The sequence below is a fragment of the Carlito syrichta genome, unplaced genomic scaffold (genome assembly GCF_000164805.1).
Source record: "Carlito syrichta isolate Samal-C Ts95f unplaced genomic scaffold, Tarsius_syrichta-2.0.1 Scaffold304743, whole genome shotgun sequence".
NCBI lineage: Eukaryota > Metazoa > Chordata > Mammalia > Primates > Tarsiidae > Carlito > Carlito syrichta.
Window position 1 is genome coordinate 453,980 of NW_007248839.1, and position 22,735 is coordinate 476,714.

General features: G+C 51.0%; 2 protein-coding genes across 2 annotated transcripts in view; one reads left to right on the forward strand and one right to left on the reverse strand.

Annotated features, from left to right (window-relative positions):
- ANKRD40 (ankyrin repeat domain 40) overlaps positions 1-5,375 on the forward strand; it is a 14,296-nt gene extending 8,921 nt beyond the window's left edge. The window contains exons 4-5 of the mRNA XM_008060815.2: positions 1,986-2,167; positions 2,968-5,375. Coding sequence (XP_008059006.1) covers positions 1,986-2,167; positions 2,968-3,114 — 329 coding nt within the window. The 3' untranslated portion in view covers positions 3,115-5,375. The remainder of the gene's footprint in view (positions 1-1,985; positions 2,168-2,967) is intronic.
- A 2,076-nt stretch (positions 5,376-7,451) lies between these two features.
- Positions 7,452-22,735, reverse strand: part of ABCC3 (ATP binding cassette subfamily C member 3) — a gene marked incomplete at its 5' end in the record, with an annotated part of 56,510 nt that continues 41,226 nt past the window's right edge. Inside the window, 8 exons of the mRNA XM_008060830.2 lie at positions 7,452-8,049; positions 10,484-10,678; positions 14,202-14,368; positions 14,970-15,128; positions 15,328-15,474; positions 20,024-20,125; positions 21,512-21,638; positions 21,787-21,986. Of these exons, the coding sequence (XP_008059021.2) occupies positions 7,941-8,049; positions 10,484-10,678; positions 14,202-14,368; positions 14,970-15,128; positions 15,328-15,474; positions 20,024-20,125; positions 21,512-21,638; positions 21,787-21,986 (1,206 nt within the window). The remainder of the gene's footprint in view (positions 8,050-10,483; positions 10,679-14,201; positions 14,369-14,969; positions 15,129-15,327; positions 15,475-20,023; positions 20,126-21,511; positions 21,639-21,786; positions 21,987-22,735) is intronic.

Below are 22,735 nucleotides of genomic sequence, written 5' to 3' on the forward strand. Positions count from 1 at the left end.
AAAAAAAAAGAATTTTTTTTTTTTCTTGAGTTGGAGTCTCACTATTGTTCCCCAGGCTGGAGTACAGTGGCACGCTCACAACCATCGCAGCCTCGACCTGCTGGGCTTAGGTGATCCTTCCGCCTCAGCCTTCCAAGTACCTGGAACTACAGACGCACACCACCATGCCCAGCTAGTTTTTGCGATTTATTGTAGAGATGAGGTGTCACCAAGTGGCCCGGGCTGGTCTCAAATCCCGGGCACAGGCAATCCTCTGGCCTCAGCCTCCCAAAGTGCTGGGATTACAGGCTGAGCCACCACGCCCAGCCTCTTTTTAAGAATTTTAAAAACCACAATTCCATCCTGATACTTTTATTTATTATTATCATTTTTTCTAGTCAGAGTCTCACTCTGTCAACCAAGCTGGAGTGCAGTGGCATAATCACGGCTGCTGCAGCCTTGACCTCCTGGGCTTGGGTGATCCTTCTGCCGTAGCCTTCCAAGTAGCTGGAACTATAGGCACGTGCCACCACACTCAGCTAATTTTTTGATTTATGTAGAAATGAAGTCTCGCCAAGTTCCCCAGACTGCTCTCAAACTCCTGGGCTCAGGCAATCCTCTTGCCTTGGCCTCCCAAAGTGCTGGGATTACAGGCGTAAACCACCATGCCCAACTTCATCCTAATACTTTTAATTCCATTGAACACCACAGGGCACAGTCTAGTACTTCCTTTCTTTTTTATTTATAAGTGACTTCCTAACTTCCTGTGTTTTAGCACCTGCTACCATAAGTGCTGATAACGTGGCCTAGGAGTGCTATGAGGGATTCATACATAAGGAGCAAAGCAGAACTGCCACATGTACATGGGTGTTTGTCTTGGATTGTCTGGGTAGCCAGGCTCAGGATAAAGAGCCAGACTGCTTAGATCCCAGACCCATGGACCCCTTCCTTATTAAGGTATACCATATTCAAATCAGAATTATATTTTAGTTTGTATTAGTAGCTTGTCTACTGGCCTTTACTGCTTTTATTGCAAGGAGTTTCATAGTTTATAAATACCTTGAGATCCATAATTGTTCAATCTTTTTAGAGTAACTCATGTACCCATGCCTTCTTTCCAATCCCTACCCCTTCCCATGCTCATGTTTGATACCCAAACTCAGTCTTATGGTTCCTTCCTTCCTTCCTTCTTTCCTTCCTTCCTTTTCTTCTTTCCTTCCTTCCTTCCTTCTTCCCTTCCCCTTCACCTTTTCCTTCCTTCCTCCTTCCCTCCCTCCCTTCCTCCCTCCCTCCCTTTCTTCCTTCGTTGGAGTCTCACTCTGTTGCCCAGGCTGGAGTGCAGTGGCACGCTCATGGTCACCACATCTTCAACCTGCTGGACTCAGATGATCCTTTTGCCTCCGCTTTCCAAAGAGCTGGAACTACAGGCACACACCACCATGCCCAGCTAATTTTGTGATTTATTGTAGCGATGAGGTCTTACCAAGTTGCCCAGGCTGGTCTTGAGCCCATGGGCTCAGGCAATCCTCTCACCTGGGCCTCCTAAAGTGCAGGGATTATAGGAATGAGCCACCGCACACAGCCCTCTTTTGGGTTTTTTAAGTCACCTTTCTCAGGTTGAACCAAATGATTCTTTTTTTTTGTTTAAAGATGTGGGGTGCAATTCAGGGTTAGGTATACAAATGTTCATTCCAAACCATTCTTAAGTCTTTGCCTCCTTAGCTCCAATGGGAGAAGTAAATTACCCTTCTATACAGCTGGGATGGCTGCCCCCACCCCTCTTTTACTTTGTGAACTACAGTCTTAGATGCAGGGAAGACAACACAGGAATGACCCCAGCAGAGCCAGAAGTGGGCCTAAGCAAACCCTGCTTGGTTTTCTCTTTAGGTAGCACAGACCTTTGGCATAGAGCATGATTCAGTGTAACCATCTCTGGAAAAGATATTAAATGACTTAGGCTGTACTATGCCAGAACCATTCATTACCATTTTTCTCTTTTATTCTAGAACTGGTACTCAAGGTGAGAATTCAGAACCCATCTCTTCGAGAAAATGACTTCATTGAAATTGAACTGGACCGACAGGAGCTCACCTACCAAGAGCTGCTCAGAGTATGTTGCTGTGAGTTGGGTGTTAATCCAGATCAAGTGGAGAAGATCAGAAAGTTACCCAATACTCTGTTAAGAAAGGTAAGAAGAGTCTGTTAAATATGAGTTGTTGCTTTTTGCATTTGGAAAATACCTATCTTCTCCCTTGCTTATGTGAGTCATAGCTGAAGAAATGAACAGAGAATAGAAAAAGAGTAAAGAGTGGTTTTCCACATGTAATCATTCGACTTTCTTTCCTCCTTCTGAGTCGATAGAGACACTGGAATTTTTTTTTAAGGGTAGTCAAGTGAAGCAGTAAGAGTGGAGAAGGAACAAAGAAGTCCCTAACTGGTTGTGGTCAGTTAGTTGTAAACACCGTTGGATTCAGACCTGCTTATGCTGGCATTTTTGAAAGTTATAGGATACACCAGACAGAATTTTCTGAGTTACCATTCATATCTGCCTGTTTTCAATTGTTGCTGTAGTGATCTATGAGGAATGACTTAGTGCAATTCTATGTATGCCTTGTGTTTTACAAGTCAAGAACCAAGTCAGGTTACAGGGCACACCCACATCAACACATACATGGTCCTCCCAACATCTCTGGGTTCTTGAGCACCAGGCTTCTGACTTCTCGGGGCCCCCAAAGAAAAGTGACTCATGCATTGCCTCCCCTTTCAAGGTGTGTCTTCATCCTGTAGTCACTGCTGAAAGGGATGGGCTTCTACCATTCCAACCCAGTTCATCCTGGGGACTGTCGCTGGCTAAGCCTGCCATGGTTTGTTTGTTTGTTTTTGACTTCTGAGTTTTTAAATGAGCCAAGATACTGGTATCAATATAGCACACCAGACGTACGAAGACAAGTGGCTCCTCTTAATTGGTTTAACTTATTTTTGTTTTAGGACAAAGATGTTGCTCGACTTCAAGATTTCCAAGAACTGGAACTGGTTCTGATGATAAGTGAAAATAATTTTCTGTTCAGAAATGCTGCATCCACACTGACTGAAAGGCCTTGTTATAACAGGAGAGCTTCAAAACTGACTTACTAATGTAGCAAGGACTTTTATCACTGAGTATTGTGACAGTGCACGTCACCTCTGGGCCAAGGACAAGCCATTGATCCCAATGCCTTGGATGCCCCGGAGGGCCCTGGTGCCACTGCATAGTGTACACTAACATCGTTCTGCCAAGGTAGGAAGCCCCTGACCCCCAAGCAGCGGTGCCACTCTTCCAAGCCTCTTGGTGCACAATAAACCTATTGCTTGAAGCTTTGAACAGCTGAGAAGTGGTCTGGAGAGGCAGAAGCCGGAGGTTCTATATCCAGTGTGTTTTATGTGCGAAATGTAAGAGAGTTGTCTAAGCAGAAGCTGAGAGAGAGCGGAGCCTATTTCTAGCCACTCCTGTTGACAGTGCACCTGAAGGGCCGGGATGCGCTTTTCTTGGTGTTGCATGCTCACAACTCTCCTGAAATCGGGAACTCGTTAGAGAGGAACGCTGGGGAAGCACAGGTACTGGACAAATTCTAGCAGGACTTGTGACTGTGAGGTTTAATATAGCATATTTATAAAAGTTACTCAGGTTAAAAGTATTTAAGAATACAGTTACTTAATTGTAAATACGCTGTTAACCAAAAGAGCTTCCCCTCCCCCACTCTTTCTTTGTCAACCCTCATGACTGCTTCTGTCTCTCGAGTCATCTCTGCATTAACTCCCCTTCCTGGCCACTAGAGGGCTCTCTGGTGCCTTCTAACAGAGCAACTGCGTTTTACTCTGAAGTGACCCCTGTCGTCTGTGTTTAATTCACCCTCTGAGAAGAGCACAAGCATTGCGGGCCCATGTCCTCCACTTTCGTTTTCCACTAGAAACGAAAAGCGATTTTTGAGACCGGATCTGTTGCTACTTTAAAGGTTATTGTGGGAACTGAGCTAAAGGAGGTAGCGTCTTTATTTTTATATCAAAGATACAGTTTATTTTGAAATTATTAGAATTTTTACACAACTCTGAAATCTGTTGCTTTTGTAAACCAATTATTTGATCTTGGCAATCCCCCACTACCCCCACCAAGTCACTTAACAAAGTCAGTGTGAGTCTGCCAGACTCAGTTCCGAAAAACAAAAACAAACACCTGACTCAACTCTTGAGCGTGGCGCATGAATTTTTTAAAAGACTACATTCAAGGATCCCTTTCCTTCCTTTCAGAGTCACTGTTCAGAGAAAAGCCACTGTCTTGCTGAAACAAACAGCTTCACTTTAGATATAAGAACTAGCACACATAGACGAGCAGGAGCTGGGGCGTAGCGCCAGCCATGGAGGAGCATCCCTGCCGTCTTAAGAAGCTTTTCCCCATAGTGCCTATAGTTTCCAAAGAAACTTAACTTCCTGTGTTAACTTAATTTTATTAGAACGTGACAATTGAGTGAGAACGTGCAGAAGATGTCAACGGAAGAGAATGTCATGCTAAGATAATGGCCTCCTGCTGCTGCCTAAATGCTGAAATGAGGTTGAGATGTTTTTCAAGGCCAACTTCACGGAGTCACTCTGTTTAGTGACTTAATTGTATTCCAGCCACGACTGCTGGTGACTTACTCACCCTTGTACAGTGTTTGCATAGCACAGTGAAGGTTACTTATTACCCTCTTTCTCTCAAGTGCTTTAAAAGAAGAAAACTCCCTTGTGTTTCAACCAATCAGAAGCTAGTTGAGCTAGATGTAACCTTTTTTTTCCTTTGCTTTGAAGAAAATTACAATTTACCAATGCAATGAAGGAAGTAAATTCTATTGTGGAGGAAAGAAATTCAGTATTAATTCACATCTAAATTACTGGAGTTAAAACTTTCAGCCACCCAGATTAATTCGAGACTCCCAGGAGCAGTGGAGACCCCTGGTCGGGAGGTGCCTACAAGAGAGCAGCTCCAGGCCTTCCCCAGCTTCGAGACTGCTGAGCAAGGTCTTGGTGTCTGGGGGAGAGCTGGATCTGCGTGGCTCTGCCCTGTGCTGGTCTCTCGTCTTTATAAACCTCTTTGGACAACTGACTCCTGTGTGCAGCAGTGGAATAAGACTGCACAGTTGCTGGTAGGTGAGTTTAAAGTCTTAATCTATGCATTCAGAGAAATATTTTTATATGCTTTGTGTAATTTATAACAAGGATTTTTTTTTTTAGCTTTGTTAACTGTGAATTCACCCCTCCTCCTCCACTGCATATTTAAAGCATGTGTTCACACTGTGTGTAAACATTCACTGAAGACTTTTTTCTTTGTGCATTGCTGACTGTTCCAACATAACTAGTATTATTAAAATTAAACATTAACTGATCAAGCCTATACTCCTTAATTTTGGCCTCCTAAACAGCACTATACTTCTCATCATAGGGGGTTCAAATTGCTAGACGGGCCCAGCGCCCAGACGCTCTGGAGGAAGATTAGAAGGGCCCACTCTCCACCTGAGCCTCTGCCATCCCGCTGCTGCAGCAGCGCTCACGCCTTGTCAATGGCACCTGGGGACAGTCTGTGTGGCGTCTTTCCACCCAGCTCACAGCAGTCGGCTTTGTTTCCCTGGCATAGCTGAGCCAGCTAGATGGAGGTCATCCCCCTAATAACCACATTTTTTGATTATCCTATTTACTCTACACAACTGAGCCTCTCCGTTGGGCTGTCAGCACCTGTCAGGGCCACAGTGAGCACAGAAGCAAACTTCCAAGACAGGAGAGGAAGCACAGCCTTCCGCCTTCAGTCTGTAGCTGAGAATGATGCTGAGTGAATCTGCCTTTCTGTTGGTTCAGGCTGGCTAGCGCCTCACAGAGCAGACGTCATGCCAAATTGGCCTAATAAATCAGAGAGCAGAGCAGAGACCTTTTCTTAGCACCAAGGAGAGGCAGAATAATTTGGGCATTTGTGCTTTCATACTTACTCTATCACAAGGATGGAAGTCATCTTCCACATACTCATAAACATCCTGGGCAGAAACAGCCTGCCAAAAAAAAATGTGCTTAACCTTTAGCAAATGATCCTGCAGCACAGGCAAACCCAGAGCATATAGAAAAACCTGATCAAAAGATGTCTCCACGTCTACTGCAAACCATTTAGGATGGGGGCAAAGACAGCCATCACCCATGGCCACACACATCCTACCACCATTGCGCCCAGCCACTCACATTCATATCAAGATAAAGGGATAGGAAATGAGCGAGACAGAAGAGAACAGAACACTTGCTAAGGTAAGGCCTGTGCCAGGTGGACTCTGACCAGCATGAAATGAACTCTTGGTTGGCTTGTTCAAGAAAGCAAACTTGGCCAGGTACAGTGGTTCATGCCTATAATCCCAGCACTCTGGGAGGCTGAGGCAGGAAGATTTTTTGAGCCCAGTAGTTGGAGACCAGCCTGGGCAACACAGCAAAACCTTGTCTCTACAAAAAATAGAAAATTTAGCTGGATGTTGCATGCTTATAGCCCCAGCTACTCAGGAGGCTGAGGTGGAAGGATCGCCTGAGCCTAGGAGTTTGAGGCTGCAATGAGCCATGATCATGCCACTGCAATCCAGCTTGGGTGACAGAGTGAGACCCTGACTCAACAAAAACCACAAAACTTAATTCACCTTCACATCTTGTTTGCCTGCTTGGGACTGTCAATGTGGGGGAACCTCGGGCTTCTCTGTGTTCACACATCCAGCTTTGGCTGGACTGAGGAAGACAAATGGCTCGGAGGCCTCACTGGTTCTGGGAATTATCTGGAACAGACTTCTAAGGGTGCAAGGAAATAGAGCACCTCACACTTCTCAGCTCCTAGAGACACGGGCTGAGGGCTGGGGGGACACTGTTCACAACAGCCTTCCCAAGAGGCCTCGGGACAGATTTCAGGGTCTTTATTTATTTATTGAGTTGGAGTCCCACTCCTTTGCCTAGGCTGAATTGCCATGGCACGCTCACAGCCACCCCAGCAGCAACCTGCTGGGCTGCAGTGATCCTTCTTCCTCAGCCTCCCAAGTAGCTGGAACTATAGGCGCGCGCTACCACGCCTGGCTAGTTTTTGATTTATTGTAGAGACAGGTCTCTCCAAATTGCCTGGGCTGGTCTCGAACCTGCAAGCTCAGGCAATCCACTCATCTAGGTCTCCCAAAGTGCTGGGATTACAGGCTGAACCACCAAGCCCGGCCTATTTCTCACCTTTTTACTGAATCTGCACAGTGGAGCAGGAACTGCTGGCAATTACCCAGTGAATTTTGGTTGAGAAGACAGTATTTTCAGCCAAAAGCTCTTGGGTCTGTAGTTCAGATAACTGCAGCCATGTAGATGTGTTTAAAGTCCTCTGCTTCCCCCGCTTCCTCTCAGCTTCCTTCAAGGGCCCTGATCCTCAAACCTCGTGAACAGGCAAAAAAAGACTACATCAGTGTATATGTTGTTTACCACATGTTTTATTTAATCACTATTCCATTTTTAATGGAATCAGGCAGCACCCCAGAGTACAGGACTCAGTTCCCAGGGGTGGTATGACCTAGCAGCCTTCTGTTCCAGGAAGAAAAGCTTTTTATTTAAAAAAAATACTTTAGACAATATGAAAAATCAGAGGGAGACGGGAGATCATCTTCTGAAATGATTGTTTGAAAACAGTACAGTGTGGAAATAACACTGGATCAGGAATTGAGACCTGGGGAGTCATGTGACTGCCTCAAACCAGCCGTAACCTTGGGCTTGCCATTCACCTTGTGGACCTCATTTCTCATCTAAACATTTAGCACAGTTGTTCTATGAGGCACTTTACAGGTGCAAAATCTAACAAAAGCCCCCAGCGTTTGCCATCAAATCCATTCTGTGGGCACATTTGGTGTCCTTTTCCTTTCGGATAAAAACCAGGAACTGCAAAGAGGAAGTCCCAGGAACACATTTTAGGCAAGTCCTGCATCTTTGACCATCCCGTAGAAGATGCCTCTAGCTGCAATGAGGTTGGCTGGAGAGTCAAATTCAGCTACTGCCCCTTTGTCCAGGACCAGGACCCTAGCAAAAAAAAAAGAAAAGTGGTCAGGTCTCTATCAGCCGAGACCTAGTCACAGAGCCAACCTTGCATCTTCTGGGTACTGCTCAGGCCCACAGTGAAACGCCAGCCTACACACTTGACTCAACCCACCCAACACAGCTGCCACACCCCATGTGCACGCTTGCAAGGCTGGTTATTTTAGCCATCCTGTTAGTTTTGCTGGCAAGTGAAGCAGCTTCTGAGATCAAACACAAGGTCCTATTCATCTCCGCTAGTCGGGGCTCTGAAAACCTTCCCTAATGAGCCTTTCCCCTGGCCAGGGTCACAGAACTTCGGCAGGCTGTGCGTGGAGAGCCACCGGCTTGCGCGCTGGGCCCTGTGCACAGCCATTTGCTTTGTGCCAGCTTACAAAGGCACCCGGCAGGACACTGCTGCAGTGAGGCCTGCCTCTGGAATCTGGGGCTTGGGCTGCAGATCTGGCTGCTGCTGCTGGGTGGGTCCTCCTACCCCTCCCGCTCACACACACACAGAGTCAGGTCTGGGCCTGAGATTACGATTTCCCCCCAACCACACACAGGGTGCCCCAACGCAAGGCCAACATGCTGGCTCCGCTGAGGTGAGGCAGGAAGGGAAAGGACTCTCCCCGCAGACTGTGCTGACTCCTCACCTACTGGGCTCCCAGACATGTGTCCTGGGAAAGAATGATTCTGTGACATCATTGCCTGGTCAATGCCCAAAGTGGAGCCCAGGAGACCACCCCCACCAATCAAAGTCTTTAGGGGCTTCTCGTTGCTCTTGGGGTCAGGACTGAGTGCTTTCCCATGGTCCTCCAAGGGCAGCATGGTGAGACCTGTTCTCTCCTCCATCTTGGTTCTACCTTCCCCCTTCCCCCCCAGCACTCCAGCCTCCTGGGCCCTCCGGCCTCAGGGCACGTGTAGCATCCTCTGCCTGAAATTTTCCATTCCTGCCTCATTTCCACACCCCCAACTCGAATTCATCCTTTTGGGCCTGGCTGGCGCATCTCTTCCTTAGGGGAGAGAGTACACTGGCCACCCTGTGAGGGATTCCTCTGGCCTACATAAACGGACCCTTGCTTCCTTCCGGTGTGCTCTCATTATGCTTTCTGTAGTGTGATTATGTGATCAGTTTCTGCACGCCCCACCAGAATGAGTGACTCCCCAGCCCCCAAGGCTGATGCGAGTCTCCCAGCCTTGTAAATGAACCATTTTTGCTTAGGCCTGGGGCCAGATGCTCTGAGCCCATCCCTGGCCCTTCTCCATACCCTAGGCCCAGCACTTCCTGCCTCCCCCCCTTCTCCTCCCAGTGGGGTCCTCTGTGGGAGTGGGGATGGGGCAGGGATGGAACAGACAGGGGGTACCATCAGGCATTCTCAGCTTGGCTCCCAAGATCCTGCTGCTTGCATGGGAACACTTCTGAGAGAGAGAACAAGGTCTGCCCACTGCCCTGTCCACGGCACCCTCCCCACCTCCCCTGCCTGTCTGCATTTATTGAGTGAATGCAGGCCTGCTGGTGTCTTCTCACCACACACCTTCAGCATCGGCTTGTCCGAACCTCCTGCCTCCTCCTCCCTCTCAGGGCGCCTGCCCTCCAAGTCTCTAAGGAGCCCATCCTGCCAGGTCAGCATCAAGTCACTCCCGTAAGGCAGGGTCACCCAGCCCCCTCCCTTCCACCTCCAGCACCCCACCTTGACATCTGGCACACTGAGAGAGTGGGTCATGATTTTCCTTTTGCTGAGTGGCCTCAGTCCCCCCAGAAGCCACAAGATTACAAGCGTAAGGCCCCTTCCCTAATCCTTGGAAGGACTAGTACTAAGGAAAATTACAGGAGGGGGACAGTCTGGGGCCAGGGAGGACACTGACATTTTCCAGGACTCCTTACAACAATCCTGGGAGACATTACCATATCCATTTGAGAGGGGCTCAGAAAGGTTTTGCAAGTTGCCCAAGGTCACACAGCAGCCTGGGACAGGCCCTCTGGCTCAGGCACAGTGCTCTTACCACGAAGTTCTTGCTGCCGTCAGGGTCCAGCTGCCAAGGCAGACACCTGGACATTACATCCCTTTCCTGAGCTGCCACCCTTGCGACCCAATGTAATTACTCCTGCCTGATAGGGTGGTAGTGAGGTACCGCTATCAGCGGATGCTCAGGACCCCTCACTTCACTCACGGAGGCGGGACGGAGTCGGCCTGGCACAGTTCCAACACCTGGAGACCATTGTGCCCCTTCCCCACAGGTTCAGGAAACATCACATGTGCCCACCCCTGAGCCCAGGCATCCCCATGTTGGTCTACCCTTCATCCATAACTTGGGAAACTCTGCCCCACCCCAGATGCCTCAGCCAATCCCAGAAACATCCCAGATAACACTCAGATGCCTTGCTCCTTCCCAGTGTCCCAGGCAACCCACCGCCCCCCCATGGGCTTCTGTGTCCTACCTGGTGTAGTCCATGATCGTGTTCAGCCGGTGTGCGATGGTCAGGACAGTGCAGGTGTCAAACTGGGTGCGGATGGTTGCCTGGATGAGGTCATCCGTCTCCAGGTCGATGGCGGCCGTGGCCTCGTCTAAGACCAGGATGCGGCTCTTTCGCAGCAGGGCTCGGGCCAGGCACACAAGCTGCCTCTGGCCCACGCTGGGAATGGGGAAGCGGGCGTTTCCAGCGGGGCGCCTCCAGCCTACCTCCCGGCCTCGCTGCCAGACCTGCTCTGCCTCCACTCCTTCTCTGCGGCCCAGGCTGGCTTTCTCTCCAGCCTCTCCCATTGCGACCCCAGCCCTGCTCTCCTGGAATACAATAGAGGTCTGGACACCCCAGGGAAAATGAGGGGCCTTGGGAATAGAGCCAGTGCTGAAAGGCATTGCAAAATCCCCAATCTGTTCTTGGCACCCCCGGCCTCCCCTTTCTAAACTTTCCCCGTCCTTCTCAACCAGTGCCAGGATGTTTCTCTGCTTCACCTTATCAGTCATTTACACCTTAGTAAGAACAAGCCTGCATTGCTCTTCCTGGCTGCTTACATAGAAACCACACTGTGCCATCTTGCTGAGCCTAATAATACACACTTTGGGCCATCATCCCTTACCCCCACAGGGAATACAGGCCAGGGCTTTGTTCTGGGGACAAGGAAGGGACAGGGCAGGGGAGGATACAGGGACTCCCCCCTGTGTCTGTTCGCTGGGGAGGTGAAGGAAGGGCGGGATGCAAACCCTCAACCTCCCGCCTTGCAAGCCAGAGCCGGTGGACAAAGTGAGGCTGAGTTCCCAGCCGCAGAGGCCATGGCACCCCCACCCCCAAGGACAAATACCTCAGCCCTTCCCAAAGGGGTGAGTCACCACAGCCGGAGTAAAGGCCAGGCAGGCTCTCTCCCTAGCCCATTCCCGCAACTAATGAAGGTTTTGGCAACAGAATGAGCCGCCTGATAGAACTCAGGGCTGATTTATGGTGGGACGGGCACAGGACACAGGTTGTACTTAAAGTGGCTACAAGCTCATGAGGAGGAGGAGAGCTGGTTCCTGTCTTGGATCCTGGTGGGTGGGGGATGGGGGGTGCTCTGGGGGCGGTGCTGATGGCCAGCAGGATAGGAGAAAGACCAGGCAACAGCCACAGACGCAGGGGCTGGAGAGCCCGGCTGGTCCTCCAGCCGCCCCACGCGTGGTTATGTAAGCAAGATCCAGTTACTGCGCACGTTCAGCCTTAAGGGCTGCCTGGGTGGCAGAGGAGTCTCATCAGTCCTCTGTGTGAGGGAGGTGGCTGGGATGCAGCCAGGAAAGGTTTGGGACAGAAGCCCCCATATCCTTGTGTCCCCATCCGGCCCCTGACCAGCCGGGCTGCGCTGGGCAAACCATTTCATACTGTGGAGCCTCGTTTCCGGCCCGCAGGACTGTGGTGAAGATGAAATGAGATAGCAGAGGCCAAAGTGCTGCGAGCACGGTCAAGTACTGGGCAAATGTGGAGTGTTTTGTTTGAGTTGTTGAGGTGTGGGGAGGGTCCATGAGTATGGAATGAATATAAAAATGAAAATAAGGAGAAGGAAGAGGCAAAGAAAAGGCGAAGGGGAGGAGGGACAGGAGGAGAGGAGGGGGAGGAGGGAGGGAAGGGGGGAGGAGGAAAGGGGGGAAGGGAAGGGGGAGAGAACAGCTGGCATTCCACAGAAATGCATCCGAGCTAAGTGCTTTTCATTTTATCACACCGACTCTAAGACTGCTCTGTCCCAATGGCAGTCACTGGCCTCACCTTATCAGACATTTACACCTTAGTAAGAACATGCTTGAATTGCTCTTCCTGGCTGTTCGCATAGAAACCACACTGTGCCATCTTGCTGAGCCTAGTAATACACACTTTGGGCCATCACCTCTTACCCCCCACAGGGAATACAAGTCAGGGCTCTGTTCTGGGGACAGGAAATATGGCTATGTGAAATGTGGCCCGTCCATATTGAGATGCGCTGTACGTGTAAAATATACGCTGCATTTCACGCTTGTATGAAAAAAGGCAAAATATCCCTGATGCTTTCATATCAATGGCATATTGACATAATCATGTTTTAGCTATATTGGGCTAGGTCAAATCTACGATTACAATTCCTTTCACATGCTTTTTCCTTCTTTTAAAAATGTGGCTACTAGAATAAATGCTAATTACATCTATGTGGCTTACATTATATTCTTATTGGGCAGTATGATGTGAAGAAGTATGGACTTTTATTATTCCCATCTTATTTTACTATTTCATTTTATTTTTTTGAGTCAGAGTCTCACTCTATCGCCCAGGCTGGAGTGCAGTGGCATGCTTGCAGCTACCACAGCTTCAACCTACTGGGCTCAGACGATCCTTCTGCCTCAGCCTTTCAAGTAGCTAGAACCACAGGTGCACGCCACCATGCCCAGCTAATTTTTTTTTTTTTTTTGAGTTGGCGTCTCACTCTGTCACCCAGACTGGTGTGCAGTGGCCGCTCCTGGCCACCGCAGCCTCGACCTGCTGGGCTCTGGCAATCCTTCCACCTCAGCCTTCCAAGTAGCTGGAACTACAGGCACACGCTACCACGCCCAGCTAATTTTGATTTATTGTAGAGATGAGGTCTCGCCAAGTTGCCCAGGCGGGTCTCGAACCCGCGGTCTCAGGCAATCCACTCACCTCAGCCTCCCAAAGGCGTGGGATTACAGGCTGAGCCACCGAGCCTGGCTTAATTTTTTTATTTATTGTAGAGATGAGATCTCGCCAAGTTGCTCAGGCTGAAACCTGTGGGTTCAGGCAATCCGCTCAACTTGGCCTCCCAAAGTGCTGGGATTATAGGCGTGAGCCACCGTACCTGGCTATTATTACCATTTTAAATGAAAGAAACAAGGCACAGAGAGGTTAAGAAACTTGCCCCAAATCACACAGCTAACACAGGTATGGGTATGTTAAACCTTTAGACTCAAGTGAGTCCTGGCCCTCTCTGATGCACAGCCAAGTGGCCAGGAATATAAAATCTGGGGCTGGAAGAAAGCTCTGGAAGGCAGAAAGCTTCCCCTCACCTGCTCCATGGGTTTTGTCCAGAACCACCCTCCCCATCCCAATATAGCATTAATGACCTCACACGACATGACAACAGAGTTTTGAAATCTCCCTGAGATTCAAATCCCAGGCATGCCTTCTCCCCGCGGTGCAACTTTGGCTGAGCCCTGTACCTTCTCTGAACCCCAGTTTCCTCATTTTTGAAGTGTGATCATGGACCACCTCCAGGGCTTATGTCAAGAGTCAGTGAGGCAGCCGGGTGAGGTGGGAGGCCAAGGCGAGAGGATTGCCTGAGCTCAGGGGGGTTCAAGACCAGCCTGGGCAACATGGCAAGACCTCATCTCTACAATAAATAGAAAAAATTAGCTGAGCATGGTGGCACATGCCTGTGGCTCCCACTACTTGGAAGGCAGAGGCAGAAGGATCACCTGAGCCCAGCAGATCGGAGCTGCGGTGGCTGTGAGCATGCCACTGCACTCCAGTCTGGGTGACAGAGTGAGACTCCATCTCAAAAACAAAAAGAGTCAGTGAGGTAGTGCATTGCACCTGGCACCCAGTCATGGCTGACCTCAACTCTGCATCATTCGACACCAGACCTTCCAGCACCCGCAGGGGTTCCCCAGGGAAGGCTGCTGTGCCCGACCCATCCACTGCCAGTGTTTACCTGAGATTCTCCCCGCCCTCCGAGCACTGGAAGTCCAGGCCTGCTGGCTGGGAGCTCACAAACGTATGCAGGTGGGACAGCTCCAGAACCCGCCAAATGTCCTCCTCTGAGTAGCGGGCGAAGGGGTCCAGGTTCATGCGCAGGGTCCCCGAAAACAGAATGGGGTCCTGGGGACATGACATGGCCTCAGGGGGTGGCAGCTCAGGCACCGTAAGGAACCAGGGGCCCCAGGTCCCAGGGGAAAAGAGAGATTAAGGTGGCAGCATTCCCACTCTGTTCCCAGCCCTCTGTTCCTGTTGCCCTCCCAGCAAGGCAACAGCCAAGGAGATAGTACGTTGCTGGTGGGTAGTGATAAACCTCAGCTTTGTCAGTCATGAAGTCCTCTGCTAAATCTGACTCCAAAGTGTCCAGTCAGGAAAAAAAAAAATTCCTGAAGAGTCAGAAAAAGTGAAATGTAATTCCAAGTGGTGTAACCAGGAGGCCAGGATTGACCGTCTCAGAGGGTGGGGCCCCTGGAGGGGTCCTACGGCCTCTCCCTGTTTGCTGGCCCAGGAGGTCAAAGGGCAGGGCCTGATTAGCAAACCGTGTTTGACCCTTCCAGATCCATGACTGGGATGGCTCCTTGGAGGCTCTGCTACCTGCTGTCTGGCCCCCACCACAAGCCTCTGAGTCCGCGGTCCCAGGCTCCATCTCAAACTACCGAACAGGAGAGGGGCCTGGCCCCACTGGGTCTCTGGTCAATGTGGCCAGTCCCTGCCAGGCTCGTACCTGGGGGATGATGGTGAGCTTTGAACGCAGGTCATGGAGGCCAATGTCGGCCACGTTGAGGCCGTCGATGAGGATTTCACCCTCTGCTGCCTCCAGGATGCGGAACAGGCAGAGGGTCATGGACGATTTGCCAGCCCCAGTGCGGCCCACGATCCCCACCTAGAGCGGGTGGCGAAGGGGCTGTCAGGGGGATGCTGAGAGGCCACGGGGCATCTTCAGGACTCCCCTGCAGGCGGACCAGACATCCGGCTGGTACACCTGCTCTCTCAGAGACCCTCGCCCCCAAGAGGGCTGTGGCTGTATCCCAGGTGCGAGCGCGCGCGCGCACGTGCACACAGCCCTCCCACCGCACACAAACCTTCTCGCCACCGCGCACGTGCAAACTCAGGTCTCTCAGCACCAGGTCCAGGCCCGGGCGGTAGCGCACCGAGTAATTCCGGAACTCCACCTCCCCCAGTGGGGGCCAGCCTTGGGGAGGGCGACTGCCCTCCACCACCCAGGGCGCCTGGCAGGAGGGGCAGACAGAAGGGTTCTCACTGGGGCGGCATCTCCTCCCTTCCCCAGACTGGCCCTGCCCCATCTGTCTCTCTCTCTGTCTCTGGAGGACCCTCAAACCTTACCAACTGTGGTCTTGGAAGAGGCTGAGGGGCTGTCGAGGGGGCCCTTCACATGTCTGGGGCTCAACCTTGTGGTTCAATGATGCCTTCATTCTTCTGACTTCACTCCCCACAGAGTCACTCCAGAACCTCCTTGTCCTGCCTCTCCTAGTCTTTCCACATGTTCTATGTTTCCTGAGGTGCCCCCCTGCCTGCCCTACCTCCCCCCTCACCACCTTTATCCGTTCATTATTACTGAGCGGCTACCCAGTACCAGGCAGTAGTGACACAGTGGTGTCCCCAGCAAGTATAGGTCCCCTCCTGGGACTTACATTCTAGTATACGGAGGCGTGCCATCAACAAACACACACCTCTGTGTAATGTAGGAAGCGACGAGAGCTAGGAGCCGAAAAATGCTTGGCGTTGCGGCTCTACAAGGTAAGTCAGGAAAGGCTTCCTGGAGGAGCTGATATTTAGTAACAACTGAAAGGTAAGGACTTTAACCAAGCAGATGTCAGGGGGAAGGGCATGCCAGGTGGAGGAAATAACCAGTGCAAATGCCTCCAGGTGTGTCCTGGAGCACAAAGGTGACAAGTAGGAGGCTGAGGTAGCAGGTACTCCCATTGCTGAGGGCCTTGCTGGTCATTTTAAGGACTGTGTTTTTTTATTCTGAGTGAGATGCAAAGCCGTTAGAGGGCTGTGCACAGAGGAATGACATGATTTGATGTGTTTTTAAAAACTCTCTCTGGCTGTCACTAGAATAGACCAGCAGGGCATAAGATAGTAGTGGCTTTGAGACAGGACCGGCTACATTTCTTGGGAGGCTCAGTGCAAAATGAAAACTGGGGCTCCTTGTTCAAAAATCATTAAGAATATCAAGGTGATAACAGCAGAGTGTCGGCCCACGTATGCAGGCCCTTCTAAGCACGGGGTCCATCTAGCAGTGGGGACCCATGTGGCTGCACAGGTCACACACCAGGAAGCCATATGGTCAGCAGTGAAGAATTGAAGCACCACCATCAAGGGCAGACTGTTCTAGGATTGGAGACAGGCTTATGTATGTAGACAGGGGAACTGGACTGCTGGACACGAAGATGGAGAATGTGCAGGCCCCAGAGAGTAGGAAGTGGGGCTGGAGGGTGATATCTGGAAATGCAGGGCTGGGAGAGGCCAGGTTGGGAGAAGGGGAGGAAGGAGGAGCACGGGGCTAGACGGAGTCACAGGATTCAGGAGTGTCAGGGAGAAGGGAGGGGCAGGCACTTCATCTGAACATCACTGAGAGGTTGAATTGAAAGAGAACAAGCTGGGTGCAGTGGCACCTGCCTGTAATCACAGCACTTTGGGATGCTGAGGCGAGAGGATTATCTAAGCCCACAGGTTCAACACCAGTCTGGGCAACATGGCGAGACCTCATCTCTACAATAAATCAAAAAATTAGCTGGGCATGGTGGCGTGTGCCTGTAGTTCCGGCTACTTGGAAGGCTGAGGTAGAAGGATCACCTGAGTCCAGCAGGTTGACGCCGGGGTGGCCATGAGTATACCGCTGCTCTCCAGCCTGGGTGACAGAGTGAGACTCTGACTCAAAAAAGGAACAGAAAAGTGTCCCCCGATCTGGAACCAGGGCGATCACAGGGCCAGAAAGCGGCCTGCTGGAGGCAGACAGATAAAGGCTGGTGAGGAAGTGGGGAGAGCCTGGGTAGGCCACATGACACAAAGTAGTCTCACGACAAGCGGGGGTAGAGACATGGGGCAGAGGATGCAGGGGCAAGAAAGGCTTGTTTCTGTGGCTAGAGTAGGAGATGCAATATTCTCCTGTGGCTGGGCTCAGTGGCTCCGCCTGTAGTCCTGCGCCTTTGGAAGGCTGAGGTGAGTGGATTGCCTGAGCCTGCAGGTTTGAGACCCGCCTGGGCAGCGAGACCTCATCTCTACAATAAATCAAAAATTCAGCCGGGTGTGGTAGCGCGTGCCTGTAATTCCGGCTACTTAGAAGGCTGAGGCGGAAGGATCGCCGGAGCCCAGCAGGTCGAGGCTGTGGTGGTCGGGAGCGGCCACTGCACTCCAGTCTGGGCGACAGAGTGAGACTCCAACTCAAAAAAAAAAAAATTCTCCTGTGTAAGGGAATTATCCAACAGAGGGAGCCTGGCTGACAGTGTAGGAGACAGAGGGCGGGACTAAGGAAGTCAAGTCCTTGAGTAGCCTTGAGAAGCAACACAAGGCCTGGACTTTGAAAGAAAATAGATCACTCCTGCTGAAAGGGAAAGGGAGAAGAAGGAGAAAGAGACACAGGAGGTTTAAAGGTCTGGAGACTGAAACGTCGCCCGTCTTCTAACCCATTTCTCATGGAAGTGTCAGGTGAGGTCAGTGACTGAGTACAAGGGGGAGTGGGGTTTGAGGACTAAGAAAATTCCAAAGAGGTTTTGTGAAAGTGGGAACACATGCCTCTTGGGGAAGCAAAGTAGGAATGCCCAGCAGAGATGTATAGTCATAAACTCGATGTAAAATCAAAGCGTCTTCTCTGGGAAGGTTTTAGGTGCTCAGTATAGGTATGAAGAAGGTAGGTCGGTGGGTCAGCTGGAGTAGGGTTTTGTAGGAGAGAGAGACAGACAGAGACAGGGACAGGGAGAGACAGGGGGAGAGGGAGGGAGAGAGAGAGAGAGAGAGAGAGAGAGAGAGAGAGAGAGAGAGAGAGAGAGAGAGAGAAGGAAGGCCAGGCACGGTGGCTCACATCTGTAATCCTAGCACTTTGGGAGGTGGAGGTGAGGGGATTGCCTGAGCCCAGGGGTTCAAGACCAGCCTGGGCAACTTGGTGAGACCTCATTTCTACAATAAATAAAAAAAAAAAATTAGTCGTGCACCTGTAGTTCCAACTACTTGAAAGGCTGAGGTGGAAAGATCACCTGAGGTTGAGGCTGCAATGGCTGTGAGTGTGCCTCTGCACTCCAGCCTGGGCAAGAGTGAGACTCCAACTCAAGAGAGAGAAAGGGAGAGAGAGAAAACGGAAGCAAGAGAGAAAGAGAATGAGAGAGAGAGAGAATGAGAGGCAAGGTAGTTGGGAACATTGTGTGGATGAAGCATAAACTCAAATCCAGAGGAGCCAATGGACAGAGAAAAAGCTGGGTCACAGGACAGGCAGAAGTAGGGGTCCCAGTGAGGACAAAGTGCTTTGACAGTGACAGATTTGGAACATGAGAGCTGGGAGGGACAGGAGGGTGATCTAAAAGTGGAATGTGACTGGACTCAGTGGCTCACACCTCTAATCCCAGCACTTTTGGAGGCCAAGGCAAGAGGATCGCTTGAGCCCAAAAGTTCAGGACCAGCCTGGAAAACATAGCAAAACCTCATCTCTACAAAAAAATCAAAAAATGAGCCAGGCATGGTGGTGCACATTTGTAGTCCCAGCTACCCCGGAGGCTGAGGTGGAAGGATCACCTGAACCTAGGAGGTGGAGGCTGCTATGAGCCAGGATCGTACCACTGCACTCCAACCTGGGTGACAGGTGAGACCCTGACTCAAAAGCAATAATAACAGTAATTAAATAAATAAAAGGGGAATGCTTGACACTGAAATCTCAGAGATGAGCAGGGCTCAGTGGCTCAGCCTGTAATCCCAGCGCTTTGGGAGGCTGAGGTGAGTGGATTGCCTGAGCCTGCAGGTTCGAGACCCGCCTGGGCAACTTGGCGAGACCTCATCTCTACAATAAATCAAAAATAAGCCGGGCATGGTAGCGCGCGCCTGTAGTTCCAGCTATTTGGAAGGCTGAGGCGGAGGGATCGCTGGAGCCCCGCAGGTCGAGGCTGCGGTGGCCGGGAGCGGCCACTGCACTCCAATCTGAGTGACAGAGTGAGACTCCCAATTCAAAAATACCAAAAAACAAAACAGAAATCTCAGAGATGGTGTAGCTTGTGGGTACGAAGAGCCCTGGGGTGTGACCATGGGAGTGGGTCGGTAAAGAAAAGTCTGAACCTTCCATTAGAGGACCACTCCTTTTTCCCAGCAAAGGGCACACTGCCCCACCTCTTTCCCTTGGCACAGGCTGGTCTCTTGGGCTGGAATGTTCACCCTCCCACTGCCCATACGCCATCTTGCCTAGTCTATCAAAACCTGTTCATCCTTCAGATGTAAGCTCACCTCCCCGAACACCCCAGCCGAAAGGCCTCCCTCATCTCCCTCTCTGGTTGCCCGCACCAGAGCTCTTGTCCTCTGCGGCAGAGCCCTATAGTACGTCTTACCCCTCCCACTGAGTCAGAATCTGCTTGAGGGAAGACCTCAACTTGTGCAACTCTGAACCCTCCACACCTCCTACCATAGATCTCTAGATGGTCAAGAAGGACTGGATGGATAAATGAACACATGAAGAGTCACCTCAATAGCTGGCCCTCGTTGGGGATGGCATGCCACCAAGCATTCTTCGCCAGTGATTTCAGGCCTCCCATTCCCTAGGCTCATCCCAGTACCTACCTCAGTCTCTGTCTTGGAGTACTCCTTGACTCTCTCCACGGCCACAATGTTAGACTCCATATCTGACATCATTCGTATCATCCAGTTCAGAGCCATCGTCACCTGGCCAAAGGGACTGGGTTACAACTGAGAGATCTCTCCTCCCTGCTGCGATGGCTTTAGAGAGTTCAAACACCTTGATCACATGCCCATCCATGGGATCCTACCCCACTAATGACCCAGGTGGGCCTGGGCAAGCCCACAGTGTGCCAGCTGGGGCTCTCATCATAACTGTACCCTGGGCAGTGACAATGCAGACTCAGTCAAGGACCACCTTGTCCAGTGTTTCTCAGACTTTAATATGTGTGAGACTTCCCAGAGGATCTTGTTAAAATGCAGCTTCTGATTCAGGAGGCCTGAGATGGGACCTGGGACCTGAGAGTGCTCATTTCCTTCATTTCCTTTTTTTGTTTTTTTTGAGTTGGAGTGTCACTCCATGGCCCAGGCTGGAGAGCAGTGGCATGCTCACAGTCACCCCAGCGTCAACCTGCTGGGCTCTAGCGATCCTTCCTTCTCTGCCCTCCAAGTAACTGGAACTGCAGGTGCTCACTACCACGCCTGGCTAATATTTTGATTGAGTGTAGAGACGAAGTCTCATCGTGTTGCCCAAGCTGGTCTCGAACCCGCAGGCTCAGGCAATCCTCTCGCCTCGGCTTCCCAAAGCTTTGGGATTACAGGCGTGAGCCACCGCACCTGGCCAAGAGTGCTCATTTCTAACAAGCTCCCCAAAGATGCTGATGTGACCCAGCCCATGGACCACACTTTTCGAACCCAGGAATCCTGAGGGAAACGCAGAACTCTGTGCCCATCCTAGGCCTGCTGAGCCAGAATGAACATTGACAAGATCTCCAGGCAATTCACATGCCCCTGAAAGTTTGAGAAAACTAACCTTTCTGGGATGTCTTTTGTTTGCCAACGCGTCCAAGATTTGAGCCACATGAAGCATTAAAAATGTGATCTGCTTTACAAAAACTCCCTTTGCAGTTAGGTAACTCTTTGACAATACGGCTGGCATCAGGCTGACCTGCCTGACCTCCAGCCAGGGCTGCAGTCGCCAAAGCTGTGCACTTTCTCAGCAGGCATGTGAATGTAAAGCGTGTTCCAGCCCTGCACTCTGCTGACCTCTAGCTCAGGAGCCTACTTCTTGTCCAGAGACAGGACAGATTTTGTTTGTCTTTTGGGGCCAAACCCCAAGATCATTTCTCCAATATTCCAAAGCAGGAAAACTCCTCCAGGCTTTTAAAACCCTTTGCTTCTCCAGCCACAAAGACCTGCTCGGCCTGCGTCTGTCCCATCCCTTGCTGATGAGGGTGTCTCTTCAAGCTGGACTGTGAGTACACAGCCCTTGAGGACAGAGCCCCACATTAAGTGGAGCATCAGGAGATGCTTGTGACACTGTGACCTGTACCCCAGTGGTGGCCCTGCCCTGGTGTCCAGGCTCCTCCATACCTGCAGGGCATAGGACACAGAAAGGCCCACCAGCCCTGGGTTCAGGCTGCTTCTCCCGATCACAGCAAACAGGGCAGCAAAGAGCACCACACAGTTCCCCACAAACTCCACTCGGACGCCCAGCCACCTGTGGGGGACAGACAAGGAGGAAATGGCACAGGTATAGGAAGACACCAGTTTCCTGTGTAGGGGACAGGAGGAGACAGGTCCCTGGACACCAGAGAGCCTGGTGGGAACCCCTGGAGGAGCGGCAGGGGAGGGAGATGGTTTCTGACCGGTTGGAGGCGATATGGGGGTAGCAGCTCTTCTGGTTGGTGTCCACCTTAGTATCACTGGTGACCTGAAAGTCATGACTGCGGTCATAGGCCCGGATGACACTGGTGCCAGCCACTGTCTCCGAAAAGTGGGAGTAGATGGGTGAGCGGCTGACCGATTCCAGCCGCTTCAGCTGTCGTGACGTGGCCATGTAGAAGCGCTGGTAGGGGCATGGAGAGAGAGTTTGGGGTCAGAGCCATGGACCCTTAACCCAGTCCTGCCTTTTTCTGAATGTACCCATTTCCCCCCGAGCCTCTTCTCAGCTAGCCTCACTCCCACGGTGAGACCTTGCTGCCTTCCCTACCCCCAAGGACCCAAGACTTGGAGTCTTGCTATGTCATTCACCCTTTCCCTGTGATCCTTTCTGCTTCAGACCCACAAAAGCATGTTTCCATCCTCTCCCCTGTGAGCCCAAGATGGCCAGGCCTCTACAGGATATGTATCCAGTCCCTCATTCCCACCCCACCCCCCAGCCCAGAACAGAGCAGAGCCCAGATCATGGTCTCTATACCCAGGCATGGCTGAGCTTCCATCCACCTGGTGGATTATTCTCATCAACTGGTTAATTCATTGCAGGAGCTCAGAGTCTGCACAAGCCTTTTACAGTTTGCTGCATCTGAATGTTACCAACATTTTATGATAAAAGCATACCTACACAGATACTCATAAAAAGGAGGGAAAACTAAAGTGTCCCAAACTATTAACAATGTTTTATTAAAAAATAGCCAACAAGGAAAGAGTCCCAGGGCCAGTCACAATTTAATAGTATTTCATCTGATCCTCACAACCACCCCACGAGGTAGGTAGCTCCTGAGTCTCTCTTCCTGGTGAGGAAAGTAGTTAAGTAATTTTCCAGGAGGTGAAGTAATTGATCACGGTTCCTAACTAAACCCAGCTGCAATGCTGGGG